The 25,865-nt window shown below is 50.7% G+C and overlaps 1 protein-coding gene across 4 annotated transcripts in view; it reads left to right on the top strand.

Moving 5' to 3' along the window:
- BCL11B (BCL11 transcription factor B) overlaps positions 1-21,935 on the top strand; it is a 99,826-nt gene extending 77,891 nt beyond the window's left edge. For all 4 annotated transcript variants that reach the window (XM_021675212.2, XM_064375205.1, XM_064375203.1 and 1 more), the window contains one exon: positions 16,974-21,935. In XM_021675212.2, coding sequence (XP_021530887.2) covers positions 16,974-19,018 — 2,045 coding nt within the window. In that variant the 3' untranslated portion in view covers positions 19,019-21,935. The remainder of the gene's footprint in view (positions 1-16,973) is intronic.
- Positions 21,936-25,865: the final 3,930 nt, after the last annotated feature.

Raw genomic sequence — 25,865 nt, 5'->3', positions numbered from 1 at the left:
ATTTTGATCATTAAATAGCATTCTCCATTGAGCACCAACCAGGGGCAGGACTCTTTCCATGCATGCTCTGGAATCTTCCCACCATCCTCAATATGGGTGTCGCTTGCATTTATGGATAAGGAGCCCGGAGCTCACAGTTGAGCTCACTCACTCATGTTCAGCCAAGGCTGGGAAGCAGGAGAATCAGATCTTTCTGGCCCACAGCCCCAGCCCCACTGTGGTTCCCAAGTCACCATGTCCCTTCCCATCCAAACTTCAGCGGGTCTGGACACACCTGGTACCTGGCAGGACAGCAGGAGGGTAGAGGAGCCAGCTTTGGCTGGGCCCGTGTGTGTGTGTGTGTGGCGAGGACGAGGTGAAAGGTAGCTCGCTGCGGTCCCCAGAGCGTGCCGGCATTGTTTTATTTTCCGCCTTCTAACGAGAGCCACGTTTCTTGATTGAAAGCACCAGCCCCAGTTTACAGTCCCTATTGTGGCCAGCAGGGCCCCGAAAGCCCTGCTCTGTTCCCCATTTAAAGGGCTGGGCTTACAGGGGTTTTGCAGTTCCCAGGCTGTTATTAGGGAAGCGTGGCTGGGGCGCTTAAAATGAAAGTGCTACTGTATGTGAGAGCCAGGTTCACCGTGTGCGCTCCAAGGAAGCGCTGCCAAGACAGTGTTATGAACAGCAGCCAAGCAAAACACGCGCATTCCGTCCAGTGGAGCCAGCTCACTTCTGCAAATAGAGGAAAAATTGACTTTCTGATTTGGAGTGTTTCTACAACTAAGAAGAATCACTCCAGTGATTGTTCTAAAAATATTCCGGAGGCAGCACGTTCTTGAAGGCCTCGGGATTCTGAGCGTCTCTTAATTGTACTTTTTATGTAATCTCTCTGGATCGTGTTTAAAAAAAAAATCACTTAAGCTTGCGTGGTCATCCTCCTCCCCCCACTCGCCCCACATAAGTATTGCTGCTGCGTGAAAGAGTGGCATACGCAGCAGAAATTGTATTTTTATCTCTTTGACTTCAGGAAGTATATTTGTTTTTCATCTCCTGCAGCCGCTGTTGCAGGGCTGAGCCACCAAATCTAGGGCAGCCCCTGACATCCCTGCCTCAGTGGCCCAGCCCAGCTCTGGAGGGAAGTCACTCAGAGCATTTTTTTTTTTTTTTTTTTAGGTGGAGGGCTGTGGGCAGGATGGTGCTGATTAATGCAGTCCCCCTGCCCCCTCTGCCATTTCAAGCTGCCTTTCCCCTTCACAAGGCTCCCTGAGCTCCCTAGGAGCTCCGGATTCTCAGCTCCAGGCAACTCTGGAATTCAAAGCATTTCTACAATGATGAAACTGACTGGGATTCCACAGTTCCTTTACTGCCAGAAGTAGATGGTGTGGGCCCCTCCTCTTCTCTCTCTTTTCAATTCTCTCCACCTCTTTCTCCCCACTTTCCCACTCTTCCTGACTCCCCAGTCCCTGCTTTCTCTTTCAGTATTTTTTTTTTTTTTTTTTAAGATTTAGGGGCAGTGCCCACAAGAAAGCCAATGTTTACATTGACGGGTGTGGCCCAGGCCTGCCCACTCTTGGGACAGTTGATACCTGGACTGGCTCACCCTTTGCTGGGGAGCTGTCCTGTGCATTGCAGACGTGCAGAGGCATCCCTGGCCTCTCCCCACTAGATGCCAGTAGCACCCCAACCCAAGCCCCCTCAATCTTGACAATCACAAATGTCTCCAAATATTGCCACAGGTCCCCTACAGGGGCAAAACAGCCCTCAGGTTGAGAACCACTGTTCTAGCCTATTTTTTGAAACTGACAACAACCCGAAAAAGGCCTGGGGAAATATTGGTATCTATTTTGAAGAACCAATAACAAAAGGGTGGAATCAAAGGCCTTGAAAATTGGGACTGAATTCCCATTGTTAGATTTTACCCCTAAAGCATATTTTAAAAAGAAGCAACAGATGACCCTGATTTGAGGGTGACCCCCTTGTGTGGCCTAAGCGGACATTGGGAGTGGAGGTGGTGAGCTGTCTGTCACAGTCGCACCTGCGGGGTTAGAATGGCCAGGTGGGTCAGACGTCTGTACCTTCAAACACTCACGCAGTTTTTCTTGGAAATACTTCCAGACCCCGCTTTAGGACAATTCTTCTTTCTAGAATGAGCTTCCGGATAGCCTTCTTGGCGAATGGACACTGGAGGAAGGTGCCCGTGGTTTTAGCAGTGGGTGCTGGAGCTTTCTCAGTTTCACTGATCTTCCTCCCTCCTTTCCTTCCTTCCTCTTCCCTCTTTCCCTTCGAGAATCTTTTCCCCATTGTTAGGAATGGGACCTAGCTGGTTCACAGGCAATGCCTTGTTTTAAAGACATATGCTGTAACCGTTTCCATGAATCATGTTACGTGGCTTTAAATGTAGGCTCATTACTGGGGCATCCGGCAGGGTCAGGTGCCAGGTTTCATTGCATCCATCAGCAAAACCTGTCTTTGGGAAATGTAGAATTGGATTGTCAGCGGGTGCTGTGCTGGGCTTCCTTCGAGTGCCTTGAGAGTGAGTTCCCGGGCTGGGCCCACACCCCTGCTTCTGCTGGCCAGCCCAGCCAGCCTTGAGGTGCTCCTGACACTTGGAATTCACAGAACTTCACCTCCCCTGGGCCTGGGTCTCTAGGCTTCAGGTTCCCTAGTGCCCATAGTCCCCGAGAGGGGCCATAGTGGGGGCCTCCTTGCTTCAGGTCACACAGTGTGGGCTGCATTTCCCCAGCCCTTCTCATCCCCTGCTCTACCGCGAGCACTCCCCGCCGGGCTTTGTCACCAGCCTAGCGCCCTCCTGCCTCTTGGTATGGATGATGCCTTTTCCTGCCCTCATGGGGTGGGGGGCAGTGCTGGGAGAACCAACAGGCACAGCTGCTGGAGCCACAGGCCGCAGCGAGCGGTGCAATCGGATCTAGCTGCGCAACCAGTAGCCACCATGCTGGGATGTTGGTGTCTGGAGAGGACCCTGCTAGGAGCGTGGGTGTAACTCTGTGTTCACATTAGTTCCTCTCCTGCGCACTGTGTGTGATGTGTGTGTTTGTGTGTGCCGTTGTGGACACACACGCCCCCCTGCATTTTCTTCTGACCCTGCATGTATGTGTGTCTCTGTGTGTGTGTGTCTGTGTGTATGTGTCTGTGTGTGTGTGTATGTGTGTGTCTGTGTGTGTGTCTGTGTGTATGTGTGTATGTGTGTGTGTCTGTGTATGTGTGTATGTGTGTGTGTCTGTGTGTGTCTGTGTGTGTGTATGTGTGTGTGTATGTGTGTGTATGTGTGTGTGTGTGTCTGTGTGTGTAGTGTGCGCTCAGCTTCTCTCTTCCATAACCTCCCACGGTGGCGTTTGGTGCATCTTGGAGCCCTCTGATGTTCTAGCAGCACCAGGCAGCTCGGCTGCGCACCTGGGCACCCGGAAACTTCGGCACTGTCAGGCTGTGCCTGGCGAGATGACCCTGTCCCGGCAGCCAGCAGCGGCTGGAGGAAGCTTGGCACCGTGGCAGAGGCAAAGCGCCGCAGAAGTGCCGCAGGTTTTTCATATGGAAATGTGAAATAATGGGGTGATTAAATAGAGCTGTATATTAAAGTACATCTGACATTAGAATTACCATAATGTGCTGTAGCCTTAGGCTGAGTACTTTATTTGCCATCTGCGTCGGCCCAAAATCCCCCGGGGAAGCGCTAAAATATTCTGAATAAACTCAGCTCGGGTTCTTATTGAGAGTAAAATACCATTTGTGGCACGTCGTATTGATTCGTCTTAATTGTGGTGCAGAAAAGAACATTCACTGGCTGATGACTTTTGTGCTCGGTGACAAGCTGGCTGGAGTTACTCTAGCACTGCAGTTGGTTAACCTGGCCGACAGCGGACTCGGCCAGGCGGGCACCTGGGCTCCAGCCGCAGGAGCCACAGCGCCACCCCCCCGCCCCAACTGGTGGCACAGCTGGGGCTCCCCGCCAGCCCCCAGCCCTCCTCACAGGAGAGGGTTGGAGAGAAGGGAACCCACTGGGGGCAGAGGAAATTCACACCCTACCCTGCAGTCCTCTCCCTATGGCCAGCCTCGTCTTTCCGCAGAAGGACGAACTGACCTGCTGGGGACAGAGGGGCCATGGTTTCAGCCCCAGCCCCAGGCCGGCCCTTGGTTGGAGAGATGTACTCTGCATTTCAAAGGAAGCAAAACTAACGAAATAAAGGAAAAGAAAAAAGAAGGAAAAGAACCCATCCTTGGATAAACCCAAGCTTGGTTAGTTACTGGTTAGTGGTTGTGGGACTGGGTAATGGTCTCTGAACCCCACTGGGGGGAAAATTACTTGCAAAATGCATTAAAGATAAAAGAAAACACTTGGTGATCCAAACGGTGTCCCCCCCATTCATAAGGTCCAGTTTTTTACCCTATAATTGCCTATCATTATACACAATTTAAATATTCAAACATTCTCCACAAACCCTGGGCTAGCATGTTTTTATTACAAATTCAGAACAAGGGAATAACCTTTAACTTCAGAGACAAATGAGACAAATTTACAAGTGCATATCTGCTGTTTTCTTGTGCTTTATCAATCCCCGCGGACCGGAACACTTTTGCTCTAACGCCACTCAGAACAATATACATATATTACTACTTGTTTGTAGTGTGTCGGTAATGAGTCCCCTCTGCATTAGCTAACCTATATAACTCGGTGTCGAGGCTCTCCATAACGTCAATTATCTCCTTGGAGCTAAACGTACACTCCATTAAAATGAGATTTACTGCTCTGCCATACTTCTTGGGGTGGAATCTAGGGATTTTTTTTTTTTTTTTTTTTTTTGTGGATTTAAGGAAAGGAAGGATGGAGGCTTGCCTGGTGAAGGAAGTTGTGAATTATGGAGAGGGGAGACTTCCTGTCTCAGGGAAGAGGAGGAGGAGGAGGAAGGGCCGCATGGGGTGCTTCTGGGGAGACTGAGTCCTGAGTGTGAGTGAGCAGCGGCTATATACTGGTCCCCACTCACACACCTGCAGCCGACTCCTGGCTCTTTTTTTCCCCATTTGTCTCCTAATTCCCTTTTTATTTGTCCATTAAAATGATAAGGATGGTTTGCTCTGTGCTTCTCTTTCCCATTCTCTGCAAAATTCCTGTCCCCCAAGTTCTTGAATCCTTTCAGAAAACTCCCCCTGTTGGGTGGCGTGTGGGAACGTCACCATCAAAGTGACTTCAGCTATCAGCCCACTGAACACGGAGCAGCGCAGGCCCTTTTCAGGGAAGTTCACAGAAAGCAGATTTCGAGGGACTCTGAGAACGCATTCTTTACGATTTCCAGTGGATTTGAGTGACTTATCCGAAGCGGGGACCTCTACAGACAGCCTCGAGGAATGTGCTGTAGTTTTTCACGAACGCCACAGCTGAGCTGCCACATGGAAAATTGCTCTGTGCGTTCTGCCCCGGCTCTTCCATCTTGCTGACAAACACCACTGTTTTCACCCTGTGCTGGGATGCCCCTGCGGCTGGCAATTTTCCTTTATTTTGGGGTTCGGTGGCTGTTTCCTGAGCCTGAAACCGCACACCTGGTCTGACCAAAGAATTGAGCAGTTGAAATAGAGACTGTTTTGGGAAATCGTGGGCGCATGGTGCCTGCCGCCCTAGTTCAGTTTTAATACTTCCCTGTTCCACCGACAGCCTGGATTGTCTTGTTCCTGACGGTGGATTCACAGGCCTGGGTGTTCAGCTGTGAGGCTTGCCGGAATCATTGAACTCCTGCTGCAGAGGGTAACATGGAAGCCACCTTCCTTGCCAGTGATCTTCATAGACTGGATCTTAAGTTTCATTCCTTTGTACCGTACGGTTCCACAGTTTGGAAATGGTGGTTCTCTGAAGGGTTCACCTGCACCTTTTTGTTATATTGAGATTTTCTCTTCCATTGAACAGTTCTTGACTTGAGTAGGTCTTGAATGTGGGCTTCGAATTTCTCACTGACAAAAGAGGGAAGTGTTTCCTTTGATGGGATGCACAGCAATGGGATTTGCTCCACGTCCAGCTACGTTTCTTGTGTGTTTTCAGAGCCTCTCCATTTTCAATTCCACCTTCAGTTCTTCCTTTCTTTGAATCTGAGTCCCACCCCCATGCCTTTGGGCATGCAGTTCCCTCTGCCAGGCATGCCTTTGCCCTCCCTTCTCTGAATGACAAATTCTTTTTTTTGAGACAGAGTCTTGCTCTGTCGCCCAGGCTGGAGTGCAGTGGCGCCTCTCAGGTTCAAGCAATTCTCCTGCCTCAGCCTCCCCAGTAGCTGGGATTACAGGTGCCTGCCACCACACCTGGCTAATTTTTGTATTTTTAATAGAGATGGGGTTCCACCAAGTTGGCCAGGCTGGTCTAGAACTCTTGACCTCAGTTGATACGCCTTTTTCAGCTTCCCAAAGTGCTGGGATTACAGGTGTGAGCCACTGTGAATGATACACTCTTATTCTCCCTTCTGAACTAACGCCAGGGTCTCCTCCTCAGAGAGCCTTTCCTGGTCCCCCCACGATGTCAGCCTCTGCCTCCTCTGGGTTCTCCACTGCTTGGCACAGTCTTTGCTAGTCACTGAGTGGCTTGAAGCCTGCATAGATGTTCCTGGAGTCACTGGCCTCTTGCTCTAGACTCTGGGCTCCATGAGGATAGGCCTTCATTTCTGTGTCCCTCCTCTTGGCGTCGGGTCTGGCACAGAGTGGACACATCGTGCATCCATAAAGGAAGGAAGCGAGGAAGGAGCAAGTGAATAAATGCTGTGGAGAAGTTGACGGTGAAGCCACGCTCTCACTTCTGGCTGTAGCTCTACCATTTCTGGGTTCCCAGATGCAGTGAGGTTGTGGGTCATCCTGATACTCTTCTGGGCATCCCTTGGAAAGCACCTCGGGAGCAAGGTGTCTTCTGCACACCTAATGCTTACCCTGGGTCAGGAGGGTGAGTGTGCCAGAATGAGGACAGCCCTGTAGAATGAGCCAGTCCTCACTGGATGGAGACCCCCTTTGTGGAATGCTCTTGGGTAAATATTGGTTCTCCAGTTGGATTTCCCATTTCCCCCCACCTGCCTCACTCCACAGCAAACAGAGCTGCTTTCCCCGTGGCACGGCTGGCGCCTTGCACCTGAGTATGCTCACTCAGCTCCCTACCCTCAGACCCTTCCCTCCTTGGCCTGGGCGTGTCTTGTTTGAACATCACTTGTCATATAGTTTTTTTTTTTTTGAGATGGCATCTCTGTCTCCCAGGCTGGAGTGCAGTGGTGCCATCTCAGCTCACTGCAACCTCCACCTCCTGGGTTCAAGCAATTCTCCTGCCTCAGCCTCCCGAGTAGCTGGGATGACAGGCACGCGCCACCACACCCAGCTAATTTTTGTATTTTTAGTAGAGACGGGGTTTCACCGTGTTGGCCAGGCTGGTCTCCAACACCTGACCTCACGTGATCCATCCGCCTCGGCCTCCCAAAGTGCTGGGATTACAGGCGTGAAACACCGCGCACGGCCTCATCACGTAGTTTGACCGCCTGCCTCCTCCCCAGGTGCTCAGAAGTCACTTGAGGTTTCTGCTCTGCCTGACAATTCTCTGTGTCTACAGCTTAACCCACTCCCACTCCCCGACCCCCACCTATGACCTCTTGGGGGAGGGAAGCAACACTCACTGGCATTTTTGTGTAAACCTGGCTGTCAAGGGCAATGCCAGGGCCCTTTGTTTGAAGGCTGTAGGCCCAGCTTCCTAGGATTTTTCTCCAAGCCTGAATTAAGTCCAGGCAGATGAAGCCGCATGCTCACCTCTGCGGCAGGGGTCCCATGAGGGTAAGTGGATGGTCACCCAACACTATGGGATGAGCGAGGTTTTCTGGCTGTGTATGGCCTCTTTCTTCTGGGCCATTTCCTGCCCTCGAAGGCCTTTAGCTTGCTCTCCCGGGCCAGCTTGCTTGTGATCCCAGGTGCAGGTGGAATGACTGGACGGGACTGGTCTGGGCTCCTTCTCAGGGCCGGTCACAGCAGGGTTTACCATCCCTGTGTGAGGGGAGTCAGCTGTGAGTCTGGACCCAGCACGGGCTCTGGGGTTAGGTGAACCCAGGTGTGCATCCTGGACCTGCCACTTACCAGCTCTGTGACCCGGGGCCCCTCACTCGACTTGATGAGACTTAGTTTCTTTTTTCTAGAGAACCTGGATTAAAACCCACTTTCCAAAGTGGCTGTGAGCATCCACCTGAGGGCAAAAGGCCAACGTTGGCATGTGCGAGCTGTAGCCATGTTGAACACACCAAGGTCAAGGACAAAAGGTGACAGTCCAGTATGGTGATCGGTATGACGCAGAGCCGAATGCGATGCTGTGGAATGCTGAGGGTTAGACCTGGGCTGGACTGGACTATGGGGAGAGAATGAAAGGCAGGCATTCCAGGACGCAGGAACAGCACCGGCAGGGGCACGGAGGTGTGAAAATGCACAGTCCAAAGGGAGACACCGAGAGGGCGAGTGGGCAGCGTGTGGGTGTGTGCAGCAGGCAGCCGGTCGGGCCAGATCTTGAAAGCTGGGGTGCCTGGTACCTCGTCCTGGGCATTGGGGAGGCCCTGCCAGCTCTGTGCTTTGGGAAGATCCGTCCCTCGTTCTGGGGTGGGCAGTGGCATACTGTCTTGGTTCTGTGTGGAGTCGCCTGGGATTCTGGCTGGCTTTGGTGGTTGGGATGCAGCCGGCTTCGGGGTGGGGGCAGTGCTGGGTGTGTCCTCTGCCAGGGAAGCAAGGCCCTTTTTGGAGGGTGCTGAGCGGAGCCCTGCTCTCTGGAGGAGCCCGGTGTGGAGGGCGGTGTGTGGACTGTGGAGCTGGAGCATTCTCCCCAGTCTAGTCCTGGTCTTGGTGGAACTAACTTCAGGAACGCTGACCGTGAGAAAACACAGGGGAAGTCTCGGTCTGTTCCCTGCTGCATGTGAGTCCCCATTTTGGGTATTTTACCACGATGAGCCCTCTTCCTACAGTGAATGATGCAGGAAGGCAGGTATTGTTTTCACTGAAGGGATGAGGACCCTGAAGCCCCGGGATGTCCAGCAACTTGGCTGAAGTGTCTCGGCTCTGAAGTGGGTCTGGAAGGAACATGGCTCATGCTGGCGGAAGGCTGAGAAGACTCCCGGTCTGTGGGACGAATCGGCCACTGGCAGTCCTGAAGTGCAACTGCGTTAGTCACCATGTGGCAGGCTGGTGTCCAAGCAGTCCACAAGACAACGCAGCCACTGTCCTCAGGGAGCTTGGAGTCCAGAAGATGAATCGTAAATAAATAATCTAAGGCCAATAATTTCCTCTTGAGCAACTTACCCCAGTTCTCTGGGCATTTTTTTTTTTTTTTTTGACAGTCCTGCTCTGTCACCAGTCTGGAGTGAGGTGGCGCGATCTCCGCTCACAGCCACCTCTACTTCCTGTGTTTAAGCGACTGGCTTGCCCCAGCCTCCCCAGTAGCTGGGGTTACAGGCATGTGCCACCATGCTTGGGCTTCCTTTGTTTCTTCTGTCAGTGGTCACTGTGTGTACAGTTATCTGAGGTCTAAATGAGGTGATGTGGGTAGGAGGTCTGGCCTCATGTGGGTTCTGAACCCCCACGTTGAGTCAAGCCCTTGAATTCTTCCCTCTCCTGGCACCCTCAGCTTCTCCTGGCACCACTGATAATTTGCATTAACTAATGGAGTGAGTTGTGGGGACTCCCTGTCTACCCCTGGCATGTGAGCTGCACCCTTAGCTACCAGCATAGTACCTCGCAGAGGAAGGGCGCCCAGATCTTGTTTGTTCAGTGAATGAATGAAAGTTAGATGTAGATATAGAGCTCAGCAGGACACACAGTGCTACCAAGTTTATTCAGCCCCATCGATTCGGATTCCACATTTACTGGGTTTTCATGTACCAGGATCCAGGGACAGCAAAGGCACAGGCACGCTTTGTTTGGCAATGACTGCCTGGAGCCTGGGGTTAAAGAGGATTCCAAGGCCTGGAGGGAGAGTGCGGGGATGGATTGGTCATGTCTGCCACAGGCCTTGGTGTCAGGGCAGTGGCTTTCTTAGCTAGAGGCTGGCTCAGCACTTTACGTTGAGAGGAGACCACGTATTATTGGTCATAGTTCCACTGCTACCACCATCACCACTTGCACCCGTCTGTGGACCACATGCTTTGAAAGGCTTTTCTCTTCTAAACGGCATCTATTACTTTCCCATGAGATAATCAGCATGATTTCACGGAGTTACTGCAATTCTAGCCAAAGGCAACACATCTTGAGATTTTTGTTAGTACGTGGGCTGGAATGAAAGGTAAAATACGAAAGGTAAAATACGGAAGCCCAGGTAGCTAGCCCCCTCCCTGCCCAGAGTGCGTCTGCTGCTCTTCTGACCCAGCGTTTATCAGAACAGGTAACAAGAGCACAGCTTTACCGCGGGCAGCCGGCTGCGTGTAACCACGGGCAGCTGTGTGGCCCCAGGCGGATCCCCTTATCTCCTCCTGTCCTCAGTTTCTTCATCTGTAAAATGGTGGTGATGATGGTGGGTACTGAAGGGGTGGCTGGAGCAGCATGTGAGGTCCTCGGTGTGCTTAGCTCAGGGCCTGGCAGGTGGTGAGGATTTCATAAAGCCTTCTTGTTACCACCGTATTATTTCCCCAGTTGTGCCTTTGTCTTGGAGAGAGCTGAGGTTTCACGGAATGCATGTGGAACAGGCAGGGATGGTTATCAATCCTGCAGATGGCTGTGTCCAGGAATGATATAGACACGAAACTTACATAGGCCCCTGAGGTGCCCAATTGACATCTCCTTTCTAACATCACGAAAGAGGATAGCTTTTAAATGAATAAGGAATCCACACATCTGAGGGATAACACTGATAATTACGATCATTTTGGAACTGTGGAGATGGTATCTTTAGCAGACAGATTCTGGAGGCGGACTGAGTGGTTGGCCGGTGAAACCAGCCGTCTCCTTGGGTACTGGGCACCCTGAAGTCCAGAGCGGGGAAGGGAGCTGCCACAGGGGGCCCTGGGATCTGGCTCCCCGTCCCTGGATTCGGCCACCTCGGTGTCTGGAGTCTGCCTCACCGGGTCCCCAGTGACGTGTCACACGCAGCAGGCTCTCTTGCTCGCTCTGTGAAATGTGTCCACTTCTCCTTTCTAGGGTCAGGGCCTGTGGTGGATCTGGCTGGGTTCCATCGGGACATCATCGGTGCCTCCCACTTGGGGGGCACTCACAGTGTGGTGGGTTCTCCTTCCTGGCCATTTTCATTGTGGAACAGGCCCTGACAAGTATAGGGAGGACGATAAATACTTTGGGTGCTGCTGTGTGCCTAGGCAGGGCTGCAGCCCTGCTCGGGGTCGGGAAGCCTGCAGAGGGGCATGGACTGCCCCTTTCTGGCTATGCCACTTTGCTTCTCTGAGCGTCAGTTTGCTCATGTGCCAGCTGGGACACAGTTTTCGCCTGGCCCACCCTCGAGGCCTCAGCGAGCAAAGATGGTGTGAGTGAACACATGGGAAATGCCACATCTGGGGTAAAATGTTTTGCAAACTGTAAAGGGGCCTGTGAAGCTGGGACCCGGTTCTTACTCTAGCTCCCCAGCCTCAGGAGATCACCCCGGTCCCTGCTTGAGTCGAGGGGGTGTCTCCTTGTGACTCCTTCTCGAACAGCAGTGGGACCCTAAATCTCACCCAGGCAGGAATGCCTTTCCCTTTGGTATCACTTGGCCTTAGGAGGACCGCTATCAATTACGGCCTTTTCATTGAATAATAATTTCAATTAAAGGTGTGTTTTTTATTGAACATCTCTGATACCTTTATTGGTATTATTAGGGCAGCCAGCTTAATAAGGAGGAACAATTATTCAAATGCTCATAAAAAACGCCTAACGGCAGAGGGAGAGTCGCATTTCATTGCAGGAGTCCAGTTACACATCGGTTCCCAAGCATCACAATAAAAAACGATGTTTCCTCAATGTTTGCAAGTTTCTGCTTTCCTAGAACCTCTAATGCACGAGGCAGGCTGCATTAAATGTCCTCCAGGGTTTCATTATTGCTGGAGTTATACTGAAAGTCATCCCTGAAACTCCGTGGCCAGGTACAACGATGGATCATAAAAAACAAAACGTGCAAAACCCATCGTAACGTCTGCATAGCCATGTGCGAGTTATAGGCTGTGCCCACACACACAGAAGCTCGTTCGGCCTCCCCTGCCCTCTCTGGAGCCAGCTATATTGTTCCTCTTCTATTGATGAGGAAATCAAGCCTCAGAGAGGTTAAATGACTCGGCTGAATTCCGCCTTCTGGGAACACCAAGGTGAGGGGTATGGACGCATTGCTGCTGTCCAGGGCTCTCGTGACCCAGAGATCTCGGGGACGGTTTTGCATTTGAGAAAGATGTCCAGGGTCTCTGTCTAGAGCCAGCAGAGCAAAGAAGATCCAGTGTGGGTTTCTGTCAATGGATACAAAAAACGTCTGAGAAAGGAAGGAGGACGGAAGGAAGCAAGGGAGGACAAGGCGCTGGGTCTGAGTCGCCAAGCGTGACTTAGTGAGCAAAATGCAGCTGACGTTTCTAGGTCTGTAGGCCAGGTTTGATGTTGCTGGCTAAATCGCTTCTAAATAATCTAGGCCTTGACCTATCAGTGGGACTCTCAGCAGCCTGTCTGGGCCGCCAGCATGAAGTCGTTACCCCTCTCCACAGTGCAGCCTCCAGCTCACCTGTGGGCAGGTGGTCCTCAGTTCCAGGAGGCGGGTGACAGCCAGGAAACATCTGGTCCCAGGAAGGGGAGTGGGCCAGCCCCCCAGTCAGAAGCAGCCTGCTCACCAAGGGTCTTCTGCTGCACTTAAAAAGCCATTCGAGACTGCATGCCACGTGTTTAAAATATTTAGCGGGTTTTCAAATAGAAAAATGTTCTGTGTGGCTCTTCAAAGACTTTCTGACAATGTTCAGTTCCTAAAAGTGAGCAAGGCCCATGCTCAGGGCTACTTCTGGGCAAGAGATAACCCTGGAGCAATAATAAGGAAATGAACATTTTATTAATAAAAGAAGGGAGGGGGGATTGGAAAGAGAGTTGTCTAGGGTGGGCCTTTGAGGGCTGGGCGATGTTTAGGATATCGGAAGGCATCAGATTCTGGGGAGGCCGTCCCCTGCAGTGAAATCTTGCCATTGTGCAGAGGGAAGTCTTGGAATCAAAGCAGTTCACAGACACGGGTCCAGTAAGAGCTTCCCGGGCAGGACTGGTGGCCCTGAAATCCAGCCTGATGATCACATCGCTCTTCACCTGATGGTGAATTATGGACAGGAACTTCCTCCCTGTGCTGCTCCAAGTTAGTTTTAGAAGATTTTGTTTGCTTTTTTTTTTTTTTTTTTTTGAGACGGTCTTGCTCTGTTGCTCAGGCTGGAGTGCAGTGGTACCATCTCAGTTCACTGCAACCTCCGCCTCCTGGGTTCAAGTGTTTCTCTGGCCTCAGCCTCCCGAGTAGCTGGGATTACAGGCATCTGCCACCACACCTGGTTAATTTTTGTATTTTTAGTAGAGACGGGGTTTCACCATGTTGGCCTCGAACTCCTGACCTCAAGTGATCTGCCCACCTCAGCCTCTCAAAGAACTGGGATTACAGGCGTGAGCCCCGGTGCCCAGCCAGAAGCATTCTGTATTTCAACAAGAAGCGGAAACACTTGAGCTGTTAAGCACCTGTAGCTACCTGACTTCCAGTAGCTGCCATTCTGAGTTGAAAACCTTGTGACGTGCTCATTTCAGCTGTAGAGCCACCTTCATTTCTGGCCTGCCTAGGAGCTCTGCATTTTCCTCTGATAGCCACATTCCTCCCTCACCAGCCACAGAACTTTTCAGAAAATCTGTGGCCACCTAGATCAAGAAACAGGAAGTGTTTTGGAGCACTTCCCACGGAAACAGAGATGATGAAAAAAGAGATTGGGGGAAGGGAGGTGGCCCGACTTCAAAACACAAAGAACCGGAGCCACGGAGAGCAGTGAATCGATTAATCAGAGTGGCTGAAGGGCGGTGCAGGGTACAGGAATGCTCTTTAATTTGAAGATCTATGACCCTGGAGGAAGGGACACTTCATTTGCGTTATTAGCTCCTGTGTCAGAAAGGGACGTTTATCTCTCTTCTTTTTTATTACTTATTTATTCTGTCTAATTCCCAAAAAGGGTGTGAGGAGGAGTCTAAATATGGCTTCTGGCCAGCTCTCCTGCGAGGCTGTCTGAGCTAAGGCGTGATGTTCCCCAGCTACATTCACTAACAAGCTGAGGACAGAAATGCTGCCCAGAGAAGCCAGGTGCTTCCTCTATTCGCTGAGGGTGCGCAGAAGGGGAGGGCTGTGGTGTTGGCGTGGCCTTACAGGGAGAATCATGGCCACCCAGGGCCTTGGGAAGGCGTCCCCGCTCTATCCAAGCTGGGAGGCTTCCCCTCAGGGGCTCCTTCATCGGGGAACTGAATTACCTGGAGGACTGAGAGAGGGAAATGACCCAGACATCCAGACATTAAAAAAAAAAAAAAAAAAGTTGGCCGAGGTGGGCACATCACAAAGTCAGGAGATCGAGACCATCCTGGCCAACATGGTGAAACCCTGTCTCTACTGAAAATACAAAAGAGACATGCTGGAGAAAGAAGAGAGCCTCAGAGGTTCTCCTTGAGCAGTTTTTAAAAGAGAGATGAGGCCAAACTTGAGAATTCCTTGTTCATTTCTGTCCTCCCTATCACTGTCTTCTCATCATCAGCCACACAGACAGAATAGGAGAGGAGAGTGAAAGAATCCCTATGTAATGCCAAACTCGTAAAAGCATGGCTCGGTTTCTAGTGTTGGTGTCCTGGGCCAACTGGTTCTGAGGTCGTGGGGGAATCTTCACCCTGCCCCTCAGACAGCACAAAGCCTTCTGTGACGTTGCAGGCCTGGGGTGTCTCGGGGAGGTCCTGGCCCCACAGAAACTGGCCCGCCCAGTTTCAGATAGAGGCACGGGCCACACTCAAGACTGAATCCCCTGGACGGAATTCAGGGTACTTGGTCCTCAAGTCACTTGGTTTTTAAAAGATGGTTTCCAAATCAAGGTTTATGTGCCTATAAACACTGCTAAGTGTGCAGGCTTCCAGAAACATAATTAGTGGGTGGAAAACAAAAACGCTGTCTGCCTAGGATTTCCGAAGTCCTGTCATGGATTGGTGGAGAGGCTTAGCTTAGACCGGGAGTGTTTTCTCCACTTCCCACCGCACCTTACCGATATTGGGTATGGTCATTCATTTGCACATTTGGCTTCACCAGAGACTGTGGCTCCTGTACTTGAGCATCTGTGTTCAAATCTTCCAGGTGGAAGAAAGTTTGAAAAAACAAAAGGGGTCTTTCAAGATCTCATATGCCATGTCTTCTGCTGGGTTTGAGCTGGGATTCCTGTTCCTCTCGCTTCCCCAGCTAGTGAGTGCGGCAAGAGGAGCTGGCCATGTCTGCACCATCTCTTTTATGCAGAGCATTAGGAGAGGTGCGTGCTGCAAGCGCAGCGAGCTTCACCCACAGGTGTGGGAGGACGCCCGAAGGACGGGTTCTGGACAAAATGTGCAGTCTCCATTTTGTGACTGTCTCAGTGACAGACAAAGACCATGCCGTTTTGGCTCTGTGCCATGAGTGTCCGCTACACTTTGCTGCCTGTGTCACCAGAGCCAGTTGCTGACACGTCAGCATTTGCCACTCTTCATCCTGACTGCCCTGTCAGATGTGACGATGCTCTTTCATTCCTTGGTATTCTGGCAGAGGACTTTGAAATACTCATTTAGGCCAGTGTGCCCCGCCCTCCCTGGGGGTCTGGAGGTGGAATTCCAAGCGGTGTTTGGGCGTGTGTGGGAGGACACGAGGTGGGGGCAGCTGTCACAGTAGTAGCGGGTCTTCACAGCAGGTTAAACTTCTTCTGTTCCTACGAATCCATGTTCAGTTGTACAGTGCTTTCTGCACAGACGGTGGTGTGGGAAACACGAGAATTTCCTATAGCTAAAAATCCCAAATGTTGCAGAGGTATTGCAGCTATTTCTCTTTAAAAAAAAAAAAAAAAAAAAAAAAGTTGGCCAAGGAGGGCAGATCACAAGTTCAGAAGATGGAAAACATCCTGGCCAACATGGTGAAACCCCGTCTCTACTAAAAATACAAAAATTAGCGAGGCGTGGTGGTGCGTGCCTGTAGTCCCAGCTACTCAGGAGGCTGAGGCAGGAGAGTTGCTAGAACCCCGGAGGCAGAGGCTGCAGTGAGCCGAGACTGCGCCACTGCACTCCAGCCTGGCGCCTGTCGACAGAGCAAGACTCTGTCTCAAAAAAAAAAAAAAAGTTTTCAGCATAGTACAGTTTGATTTGTGTTTTTGTACAACTTCCTGGAATCAAATATTATCAGAATTGGTTGCTCTCAAAGGGGGCGGGGCAGTGATCTTGCCCCCTTCCCTGGGAAGATTTGGCAAGATCTGGAGGCATTTGGTCCTCACGACTGGGGGAGGTGGGTGCTTCTGGCATCTGTTTAGTGGGTGCAGGCAGAGGACGCTGCTAAACATCCTGCAATGCACACGACAGTCCCCACCGCCCAAAGAACTAGGATGTAAATGTCAGTGGTGCCTTGACTGAGAAACCCTGGTCTAGATGGTTTCGGGTGTGGAGGGTGCTGGAGGGTTGGGATTTGCCGGGGCCTCTACACAGTCCAACCTTGACAGAACTCCTACTACGGGATCATATTCTCACAAACACGATCTCCGTGGCCTTGGAGGTAATGGAGATAAGAATCCTTTGGGGGAGCAAGGCGGGCCTTACAGAATTGAAATAACTGGCTGACGTCCAGGTGCCAGGGCCGCCTGCCCACAGACCCTGCCTCTTCGGCCCCCCAGCCGGGTGGAGACAAGGAGCAGGCCCTGCCACCCCTGTCAGGCAGGGCACAGGGATCCAGGATCTGGCCGGGCCGCGCACTCCAGGCCAGTGGGCCCGCGGTGCCCACGCCCCGCTACCGCTTCTCACGCTGTCTCTGCCTTTCTGTCCGTGTGTCTCCCCAGGTAAAGATGAGCCTTCCAGCTACATTTGCACAACATGCAAGCAGCCCTTCAACAGCGCGTGGTTCCTGCTGCAGCACGCGCAGAACACGCACGGCTTCCGCATCTACCTGGAGCCCGGGCCGGCCAGCAGCTCGCTCACGCCGCGGCTCACCATCCCGCCGCCGCTCGGGCCCGAGGCCGTGGCGCAGTCCCCGCTCATGAATTTCCTGGGCGACAGCAACCCCTTCAACCTGCTGCGCATGACGGGCCCCATCCTGCGGGACCACCCGGGCTTCGGCGAGGGCCGCCTGCCGGGAACGCCGCCGCTCTTCAGCCCCCCGCCGCGCCACCACCTGGACCCGCACCGCCTCAGTGCCGAGGAGATGGGGCTCGTCGCCCAGCACCCCAGTGCCTTCGACCGAGTCATGCGCCTGAACCCCATGGCCATCGACTCGCCCGCCATGGACTTCTCGCGGCGGCTCCGCGAGCTGGCGGGCAACAGCTCCACGCCGCCGCCCGTGTCCCCGGGCCGCGGCAACCCTATGCACCGGCTCCTGAACCCCTTCCAGCCCAGCCCCAAGTCCCCGTTCCTGAGCACGCCGCCGCTGCCGCCCATGCCCCCCGGCGGCACGCCGCCCCCGCAGCCGCCGGCCAAGAGCAAGTCGTGCGAGTTCTGCGGGAAGACCTTCAAGTTCCAGAGCAATCTCATCGTTCACCGGCGCAGCCACACGGGCGAGAAGCCCTACAAGTGCCAGCTGTGCGACCACGCGTGCTCGCAGGCCAGCAAGCTCAAGCGCCACATGAAGACGCACATGCACAAGGCCGGCTCGCTGGCCGGCCGCTCCGACGATGGGCTCTCGGCCGCCAGCTCCCCCGAGCCCGGCACCAGCGAGCTGGCGGGCGAGGGCCTCAAGGCCGCCGACGGCGACTTCCGCCACCACGAGAGCGACCCGTCGCTGGGCCACGAGCCGGAGGAGGAGGACGAGGAGGAGGAAGAGGAGGAGGAGGAGCTGCTGCTGGAGAACGAGAGCCGGCCCGAGTCGAGCTTCAGCATGGACTCGGAGCTGAGCCGCAACCGCGAGAACGGCGGCGGCGGGGTGGCCGGGGTGCCGGGCGCGGGGGGCGGCGCGGCCAAGGCGCTGGCGGATGAGAAGGCGCTGGTGCTGGGCAAGGTCATGGAGAACGTGGGCCTGGGCGCGCTGCCGCAGTACGGCGAGCTCCTGGCCGACAAGCAGAAGCGCGGCGCCTTCCTGAAGCGCGCGGCGGGCGGCGGGGACGCGGGCGACGACGACGACGCGGGCGGCTGCGGGGACGCGGGCGCGGGCGGCGCGGTCAACGGGCGCGGGGGCGGCTTCGCGCCGGGCGCCGAGCCCTTCCCCGGGCTCTTCCCGCGCAAGCCCGCGCCGCTGCCCAGCCCCGGGCTCAACAGCGCCGCCAAGCGCATCAAGGTGGAGAAGGACCTGGAGCTGCCGCCCGCCGCGCTCATCCCGTCCGAGAACGTGTACTCGCAGTGGCTGGTGGGCTACGCCGCGTCGCGGCACTTCATGAAGGACCCCTTCCTGGGCTTCACGGACGCGCGCCAGTCGCCCTTCGCCACGTCGTCCGAGCACTCGTCCGAGAACGGCAGCCTGCGCTTCTCCACGCCGCCTGGGGACCTGCTGGACGGCGGCCTCTCGGGCCGCAGCGGCACGGCCAGCGGAGGCAGCACCCCGCACCTGGGCGGGCCCGGGCCCGGGCGGCCCAGCTCCAAGGAGGGCCGCCGCAGCGACACGTGCGAGTACTGCGGCAAGGTGTTCAAGAACTGCAGCAACCTGACGGTGCACCGGCGGAGCCACACCGGCGAGCGGCCTTACAAGTGCGAGCTGTGCAACTACGCGTGCGCGCAGAGCAGCAAGCTCACGCGCCACATGAAGACGCACGGGCAGATCGGCAAGGAGGTGTACCGCTGCGACATCTGCCAGATGCCCTTCAGCGTCTACAGCACCCTGGAGAAACACATGAAAAAGTGGCACGGCGAGCACTTGCTGACTAACGACGTCAAAATCGAGCAGGCCGAGAGGAGCTAAGCCGCGGGCCCCGGCGCCGCGCACCTGTACAGTGGAACCGTTGCCAACCGAGAGAATGCTGACCTGACTTGCCTCCGTGTCACCGCCACCCCGCACCCCGCGTGTCCCCGGGGCCCGGGGGAGGCGGCACTCCAACCTAACCTGTGTCTGCGAAGTCCTATGGAAACCCGAGGGTTGATTAAGGCAGTACAAATTGTGGAGCCTTTTAACTGTGCAATAATTTCTGTATTTATTGGGTTTTGTAATTTTTTTGGCATGTGCAGGTACTTTTTATTATTATTCTTTCTGTTTGACTTCCTTTGAGAGATTTTGTTGGGTATCCATCCCTTCTTCTTCTTCTTCTTTTTTTTTTTTTTAAACCCAGTAGTAGCCTGAGCAATGACTCGCAAGCAATGTTAGAGGGGAAGCATATCTTTTAAATTATAATTTGGGGGGAGGGGTGGCGCTGCTTTTTTGAAATTTAAGCTAAGCATGTGTAATTTCTTGTGAAGAAGCCAACATTCAAATGACTTTTAAAGTTGTTTACCTTTTTATTCCTTCCCCTTTTTTTTGTCCTGAAATAAAAAGTGGCATGCAGTTTTGTTTCGTTTTGTTTCGTTTTTAATTTTTTTGATTTTTTTTGTTTTTGGGGTGGGGGGTGTGGATGTACAGCGGATAACAATCTTTAAAGTCGTAGCACTTTGTTTCAGAATTGGAATGGAGATGTAGCACTCATGACGTCCCAAGAAAAGCGGCCTTTTCTGTGTTGATTTCGGGATTTCAGCTTTCGTATATAAGGGAAACCTCCGGTGGTGGTTCTGGGGGAGGCACCCCACAGATTCAGCACCGCCACAGATAGGGTTTTGGAGGGCTCCTCTGGGAAATGGCCTGACAGCATTCTGAGGTTGTGCATGACCGGCAGATACTATCTTTTTCTTGGAGTGTTGGTGTGCCCTGGGGTGCCATGGCTGCTATTCGCTGTAGATTAGGCTAAATAAAATGGGCTGAGGGTACCTTTTTGGGGAGATGGGGTGGCATGCAGTGACACAGAAAGGAAGAAACCAGTGGTGTTCTTTTAGGCTTTTTTCTGGCTTGATGGCTTCTCTCTCTCTCTCTCTCTTTTTGAATCACCCCACCACATAAATCTCAAATCCTATGTTGCAGCAAGTGGTCATTGATCATTTCCCAAGCAGACGAATGCCCTAATGAATTGAAGTTAGTGTTCTCTCATGTAACGCACACTGATGATATCGTAGGGATGGGTGGGGTGGGGATCTTGCAATTTTCTATTCCCTTTTACTGAAAAAGCAGGGGAGGAGTTCCATCAGAAGGGACCCAGCGCTACTTCCCAGGTGTTTTTGTTCTGTTTTGTTTTGTTTTCTGTCTCATTAGATTGGAAGGTACTAAACATTGAACTGTTCAGATTAGAACATTTGAATTCTGTTGACCCGCACTTTAAAGCTTTTGTTTGCATTTAAATTAAATGGCTTCTAAACAAGAAATTGCAGCATATTCTTCTCTTTGGCCCAGAGGTGGGTTAAACTGTAAGGGACAGCTGAGATTGAGTGTCAGTATTGCTAAGCGTGGCATTCACAATACTGGCACTATAAAGAACAAAATAAAATAATAATTCCTAGGACAGTTTTTCTACTGCCATTCAATTTGATGTGAGTGCCTTGAAAACTGATCTTCCTATTTGAGTCTCTTGAGACAAATGCAAAACTTTTTTTTTGAAATGAAAAGACTTTTTAAAAAAGTAAAACAAGAAAAGTACATTCTTTAGAAACTAACAAAGCCACATTTACTTTAAGTAAAAAAAAAAATTCTGGTTGAAGATAGAGGATATGAAATGCCATAAGACCCAATCAAATGAAGAAATAAACCCAGCACAACCTTGGACATCCATTAGCTGAATTATCCTCAGCCCCTTTTGTTTTTGGGACAACGCTGCTTAGATATGGAGTGGAGGTGATTTACTGCTGAATTAAAACTCAAGTGACACAAGTTACAAGTTGATCTCGTTGAATGAAAAGCAAAACAAAATTCAGGAACAACGGCTAATTTTTTCTAAAGTTAAATTTAGTGCACTCTGTCTTAAAAATACGTTTACAGTATTGGGTACATACAAGGGTAAAAAAAAATTGTGTGTATGTGTGTTGGAGCGATCTTTTTTTTTCAAAGTTTGCTTAATAGGTTATACAAAAATGCCACAGTGGCCGCGTGTATATTGTTTTCTTTTGGTGACGGGGTTTTAGTATATATTATATATATTAAAATTTCTTGATTACTGTAAAAGTGGACCAGTATTTGTAATAATCGAGAATGCCTGGGCATTTTACAAAACAAGAAAAAAAAAATACCCTTTTCTTTTCCTTGAAAATGTTGCAGTAAAATTTAAATGGTGGGTCTATAAATTTGTTCTTGTCACAGTAACTGTAAAGTCGGAGTTTTAGTAAATTTTTTTCTGCCTTGGGTGTTGAATTTTTATTTAAAAAAATGTATAGAAACTTGTATTTGGGGATTCAAAGGGGATTGCTACACCATGTAGAAAAAGTATGTAGAAAAAAAGTGCTTAATATTGTTATTGCTTTGCAGAAAAAAAAATCACATTTCTGACCTGTACTTATTTTTCTCTTCCCGCCTCCCTCTGGAATGGATATATTGGTTGGTTCATATGATGTAGGCACTTGCTGTATTTTTACTGGAGCTCGTAATTTTTTAACTGTAAGCTTGTCCTTTTAAAGGGATTTAATGTACCTTTTTGTTAGTGAATTTGGAAATAAAAAGAAAAAAAAACAAAAACAAACAGGCTGCCATAATATATTTTTTTAATTTGGCAGGATAAAATATTGCAAAAAAAACACATTTGTATGTTAAGTCCTATTGTACAGGAGAAAAAGGGTTGTTTGACAACCTTTGAGAAAAAGAAACAAAAGGAAGTAGTTAAATGCTTTGGTTCACAAATCATTTAGTTGTATATATTTTTTGTCGGAGTTGGCCTACACAGAGAACCGTTCGTGTTGGGCTTCTCTCTGAACGCCCAGAACCTTGCATCAAGGCTCCTTGGTGTGGCCACAGTAGACCGGATGGGAAATTCTTTATTTGTGTTGAGTGGAAAAAAATCAGTTTTTGTAAAGATGTCAGTAACATTCCACATCGTCCTCCCTTTCTCTAAGAGGCCATCTGTGAGAGGAAAGATGTGGAGGAGAGAGAGCGAGAGAACATCTTCCTCTACCATCACTTCCGTGGCGGTCACCACCACCACCTCTCCTGCCCTCAGGCAGAAAGCAGTGCCAACTGTGCTTCTTTAGCACTTGAGAAATTGTGAAACAAACGCAAATGTCATAAATGGAGCTGGTGATTCAGCTGGGTCCAGGTGAAGTGACCTGCTGTTGAGACCGGCACCAATTGGATTTCAGGAAGGAGACCCCATCACAGCCAGGACCTTCCGTGCCATGGAGAGTGTTGGCCTCTTGTCTTTCTTCCCTGCTTTGCTGCTTTGCTCTCTGAAACCTACATTCCGTCAGTTTCTGGATGCGAGGGCCTGGGATGAATTCGGTGCCTTTCCATATCTTGTTCTCTCTCCTTCCCCTGCGTTTCCTCTCCATCCTTCATCCTCCATTGGTCCTTTACTCATTTTAAAAACATTTTTATTTATTTATTTTTCTTTCTTCCTATTGTCCCTCCCCTAACCCTCCCTTTGAATTTTTTTTTTTTTTTTTGTAAAGCCAAGTAGCTTTAAGATAAAGTGGTGGTCTTTTGGATGAGGGAATAATGCATTTTTAAATAAAATACCTATATCAAGAAGCCATTTTTTATTTCAGGAAATGTAAGAAACCATTATTTCAGGTTATGAAAGTCTAACCAAGCATCCTTTAGGGCAATTCCTTACCAAATGCAGAAGCTTTTCTGTTCGATGCACTCTTTCCTCCTTGCCACTTACCTTTGCAAAGTTCAAGAAAGGGGGAGGGAATGGGGGAGAAAGCTGAGATTTCAGCTTCCTACTGCAATTTCCTACCTGCAGTTCGGGGGGCTGCCGTTGCCTTTGGATGCCCCGTTGAGGTCCTGGAGCGCCTCCAGGGCGGTCCTCCTGTAGTCATAACAGTTAGCCAGTGCTCACCAGCTTACCAGAATGCCAGGACTAAGCCATCCCAAGCACAAGCGTTGTGTGTCTCTGTTGACTGCAGAGAAGAGAGAATCTTGCTTCTGTTTCATGTTTAAAAAGCCAACACGGAAGCAGGTGGTCCAGAGAGAGAGGCCTCTAGCGTGGGTGACCCAGCCGACCTCAGGCCAGTTTCCACACTGCCACGACTTTGTTCAAAGTTGCCCCCAATCGGAACCCGCCACTTGCCATTAGAGGGTCTTTCATGGGGAGAGGAGGAGACTGAATTACTCTTAAGGAAAATGTGAGAAGTAAGGAAATCAGCCTTTCATCCCGGTCCTAAGTAACCGTCAGCCGAAAGTTTCGTGGAACACAGGCAAACCCGTGATTTTGGTGCTCCTTGTAACTCAGCCCTGCAAAGCAAAGTCCCATTGATTTAAGTTGTTTGCATTTGTACTGGCAAGGCAACATATTTTTATTACCTTTTCTATTACTTATTGTATGAGCTTTTGTTGTTTACTTGGAGGTTTCGTCTTTTACTACAAGTTTGGAACTATTTATTATTGCTTGGTATTTGTGCTCTGTTTAAGAAACAGGCACTTTTTTTTATTATGGATAAAATGTTGAGATGACAGGAGGTCATTTCAATATGGCTTAGTAAAATATTTATTGTTCCTTTATTCTCTGTACAAGATTTTGGGCCTCTTTTTTTCCTTAATGTCACAATGTTGAGTTCAGCATGTGTCTGCCATTTCATTTGTACGCTTGTTCAAAACCAAGTTTGTTCTGGTTTCAAGTTATAAAAATAAATTGGACATTTAACTTGATCTCCAAACCTTGTCCTTTTCTGTGTCTTTTAAAGGTGGGGGACAGACAGCTTATTTCCAAGGGCGAATTGAAGGTCTTTCTCCATTTTCTTCCTGACCCAAATCTTTTAAGCCCATAGAGAGGATGACGGGAAATCACGGCACAAGCGATCTATAGTTCTCTTAACCCCTGCGCAGCAGTATGATCTGGAACAGTGGTTCTTGGCTCAGTTGCACATCGGAATCTTCTGGGAGCTTTTGAAAATCTCAGGGTCCAGGAGACATCCCAGACCAATTCTGTTAGAATCTCTGGAGGCGGGTCCCAGTATCAGCATTTTTGAAGATGATCCATGTGATTCTCCAATCCAACTGAGCTTGTGAACAAGCAGTTGGAAAGAAAAAGCACTTGATGAGATTCAAGTCGAGCCTAATTCAGTTCCCATTTCCTCAATCCCTAGAGAGAGCTGCTGCGAGCCGCGGAGGGATGAAATCCAGGGAGAAGGAAACCCTGCCTCAAGGCGTTAAATGACTCTGTGCCCTTGGGCAGGTCCCCTTGATTTGCCCATTTGTGAAATGAGGTTGATGAATTTTGTGAAAACTCATCCATGAGTTTGACAAAATCACACAAGATGCTTCCTTCTTCCCCAAGTGCTGGGTGTTAACAGATTTGAGGAGACTTTCACCGGAGATGATCAGTCAGTCCTTGAGGATTGAAGGAGCTTTAACTCGGCATTTCCCAGTGCCTGGCCTGGAGCAGCCAAGATGGGGTAGAAGGAGGCAGCGCTGTGTGTCCCAGTCACACTGAGGCACAAAGGCATTTCTGGTTTTCTCTATCTGAGAAAGAGAGAGGCAGAGCTCACCCCTGAGCACGAGGGAACCAGGGCCCAGTGGGTTTTTGACCATTAATTTTCTCTGCTTTCTGTTCTTAAAGGGTCAAAGAACAATCTGCTCACAGCACTTCTGCAGACTATCACTGGCCACTGGCGTGAACCAGGTACCAAGGATTCAGACTGCCCAAGAATGTTCACAAAGAGACTTTACAAGAATGAGAACACCAAGCTATGGTGTTCATATCGCTAAGGTGATTTGTGGGTTCTGCTCACAGAAATGACAACAAAAACAAGGGCGGCACGTCCCTCTGTGTCCTGTCTTCACGCCACACAAGACATTGTTTTCTCCCAAGGCCACTGCACAAGCAGTGGGGTTTGAACTCCAGCACCAGAAATGGAGCTGATGGTCATTCGGGACACTCGCCTTGCTTTCTCAGGGCTTGAGGAATAAGAATTCCTGGAGAGAAAATTCCCTTTTCCATAGGTCCCAGGCTCCAAGTCTTCCCCAGTGGGCTTTAAAACAGATATTTGAGCCTTTTCTTTTTTTTTTTTTTTTTGAGACAGGGTCTTGCTCTGTTGCTCAGACTGGAGTACAATGGTACTTGTTCACGTAAACGTTTCTGCAGCATCACAGACCCGAGTGGGAAAACAGGTTTCAGTACGACTCCCTGATGCCTTTCCAGAGTTTGCTCTTCAGTGGGCAGAATGGGACATCCATTTATCCGCTCAGTCGTTCATTCTCTTAACTCTCCTGGAGTTCTTACTGCGTGCCCCATCCTCCTAGACCAGGGGCTGCAGTACCTGCCCTGGAAGAACTCCTGGTTAGCTGGGGAAGCAGTGAACAGACAATCAATGCTCAGTCTGTTGGGCAGGAGCATAAGGTCTACCAGGAGGCTGGAGGAAATGTTCATGCCCTTCGTTACAGAGGAAAACCAGCGCTCGTCCCACTGTGCCTGGCCACAGCCCACACCGTCGCCCTTTACTGTGGTTTATTGCTCATCAATCATAATGGAAATGCAATTGCGCTTCTGTGATTTTTTTATAAGTAAAAATTTTTAAAATATGTAATGCCTAGTTTAAGATGCATCCCAGGCTGTGAGACTGGGGTGCTGTCTAGAGGACGTGGGTGG

Source organism: Aotus nancymaae, unplaced genomic scaffold (assembly GCF_030222135.1).
Source record: "Aotus nancymaae isolate 86718 unplaced genomic scaffold, 86718_ANA_hifiasm-v0.15.2.pri h1tg000011l, whole genome shotgun sequence".
In the NCBI taxonomy this organism is placed as follows: Eukaryota; Metazoa; Chordata; class Mammalia; order Primates; family Aotidae; genus Aotus; species Aotus nancymaae.
This window is presented reverse-complemented; position numbering and strand designations above follow the sequence as displayed.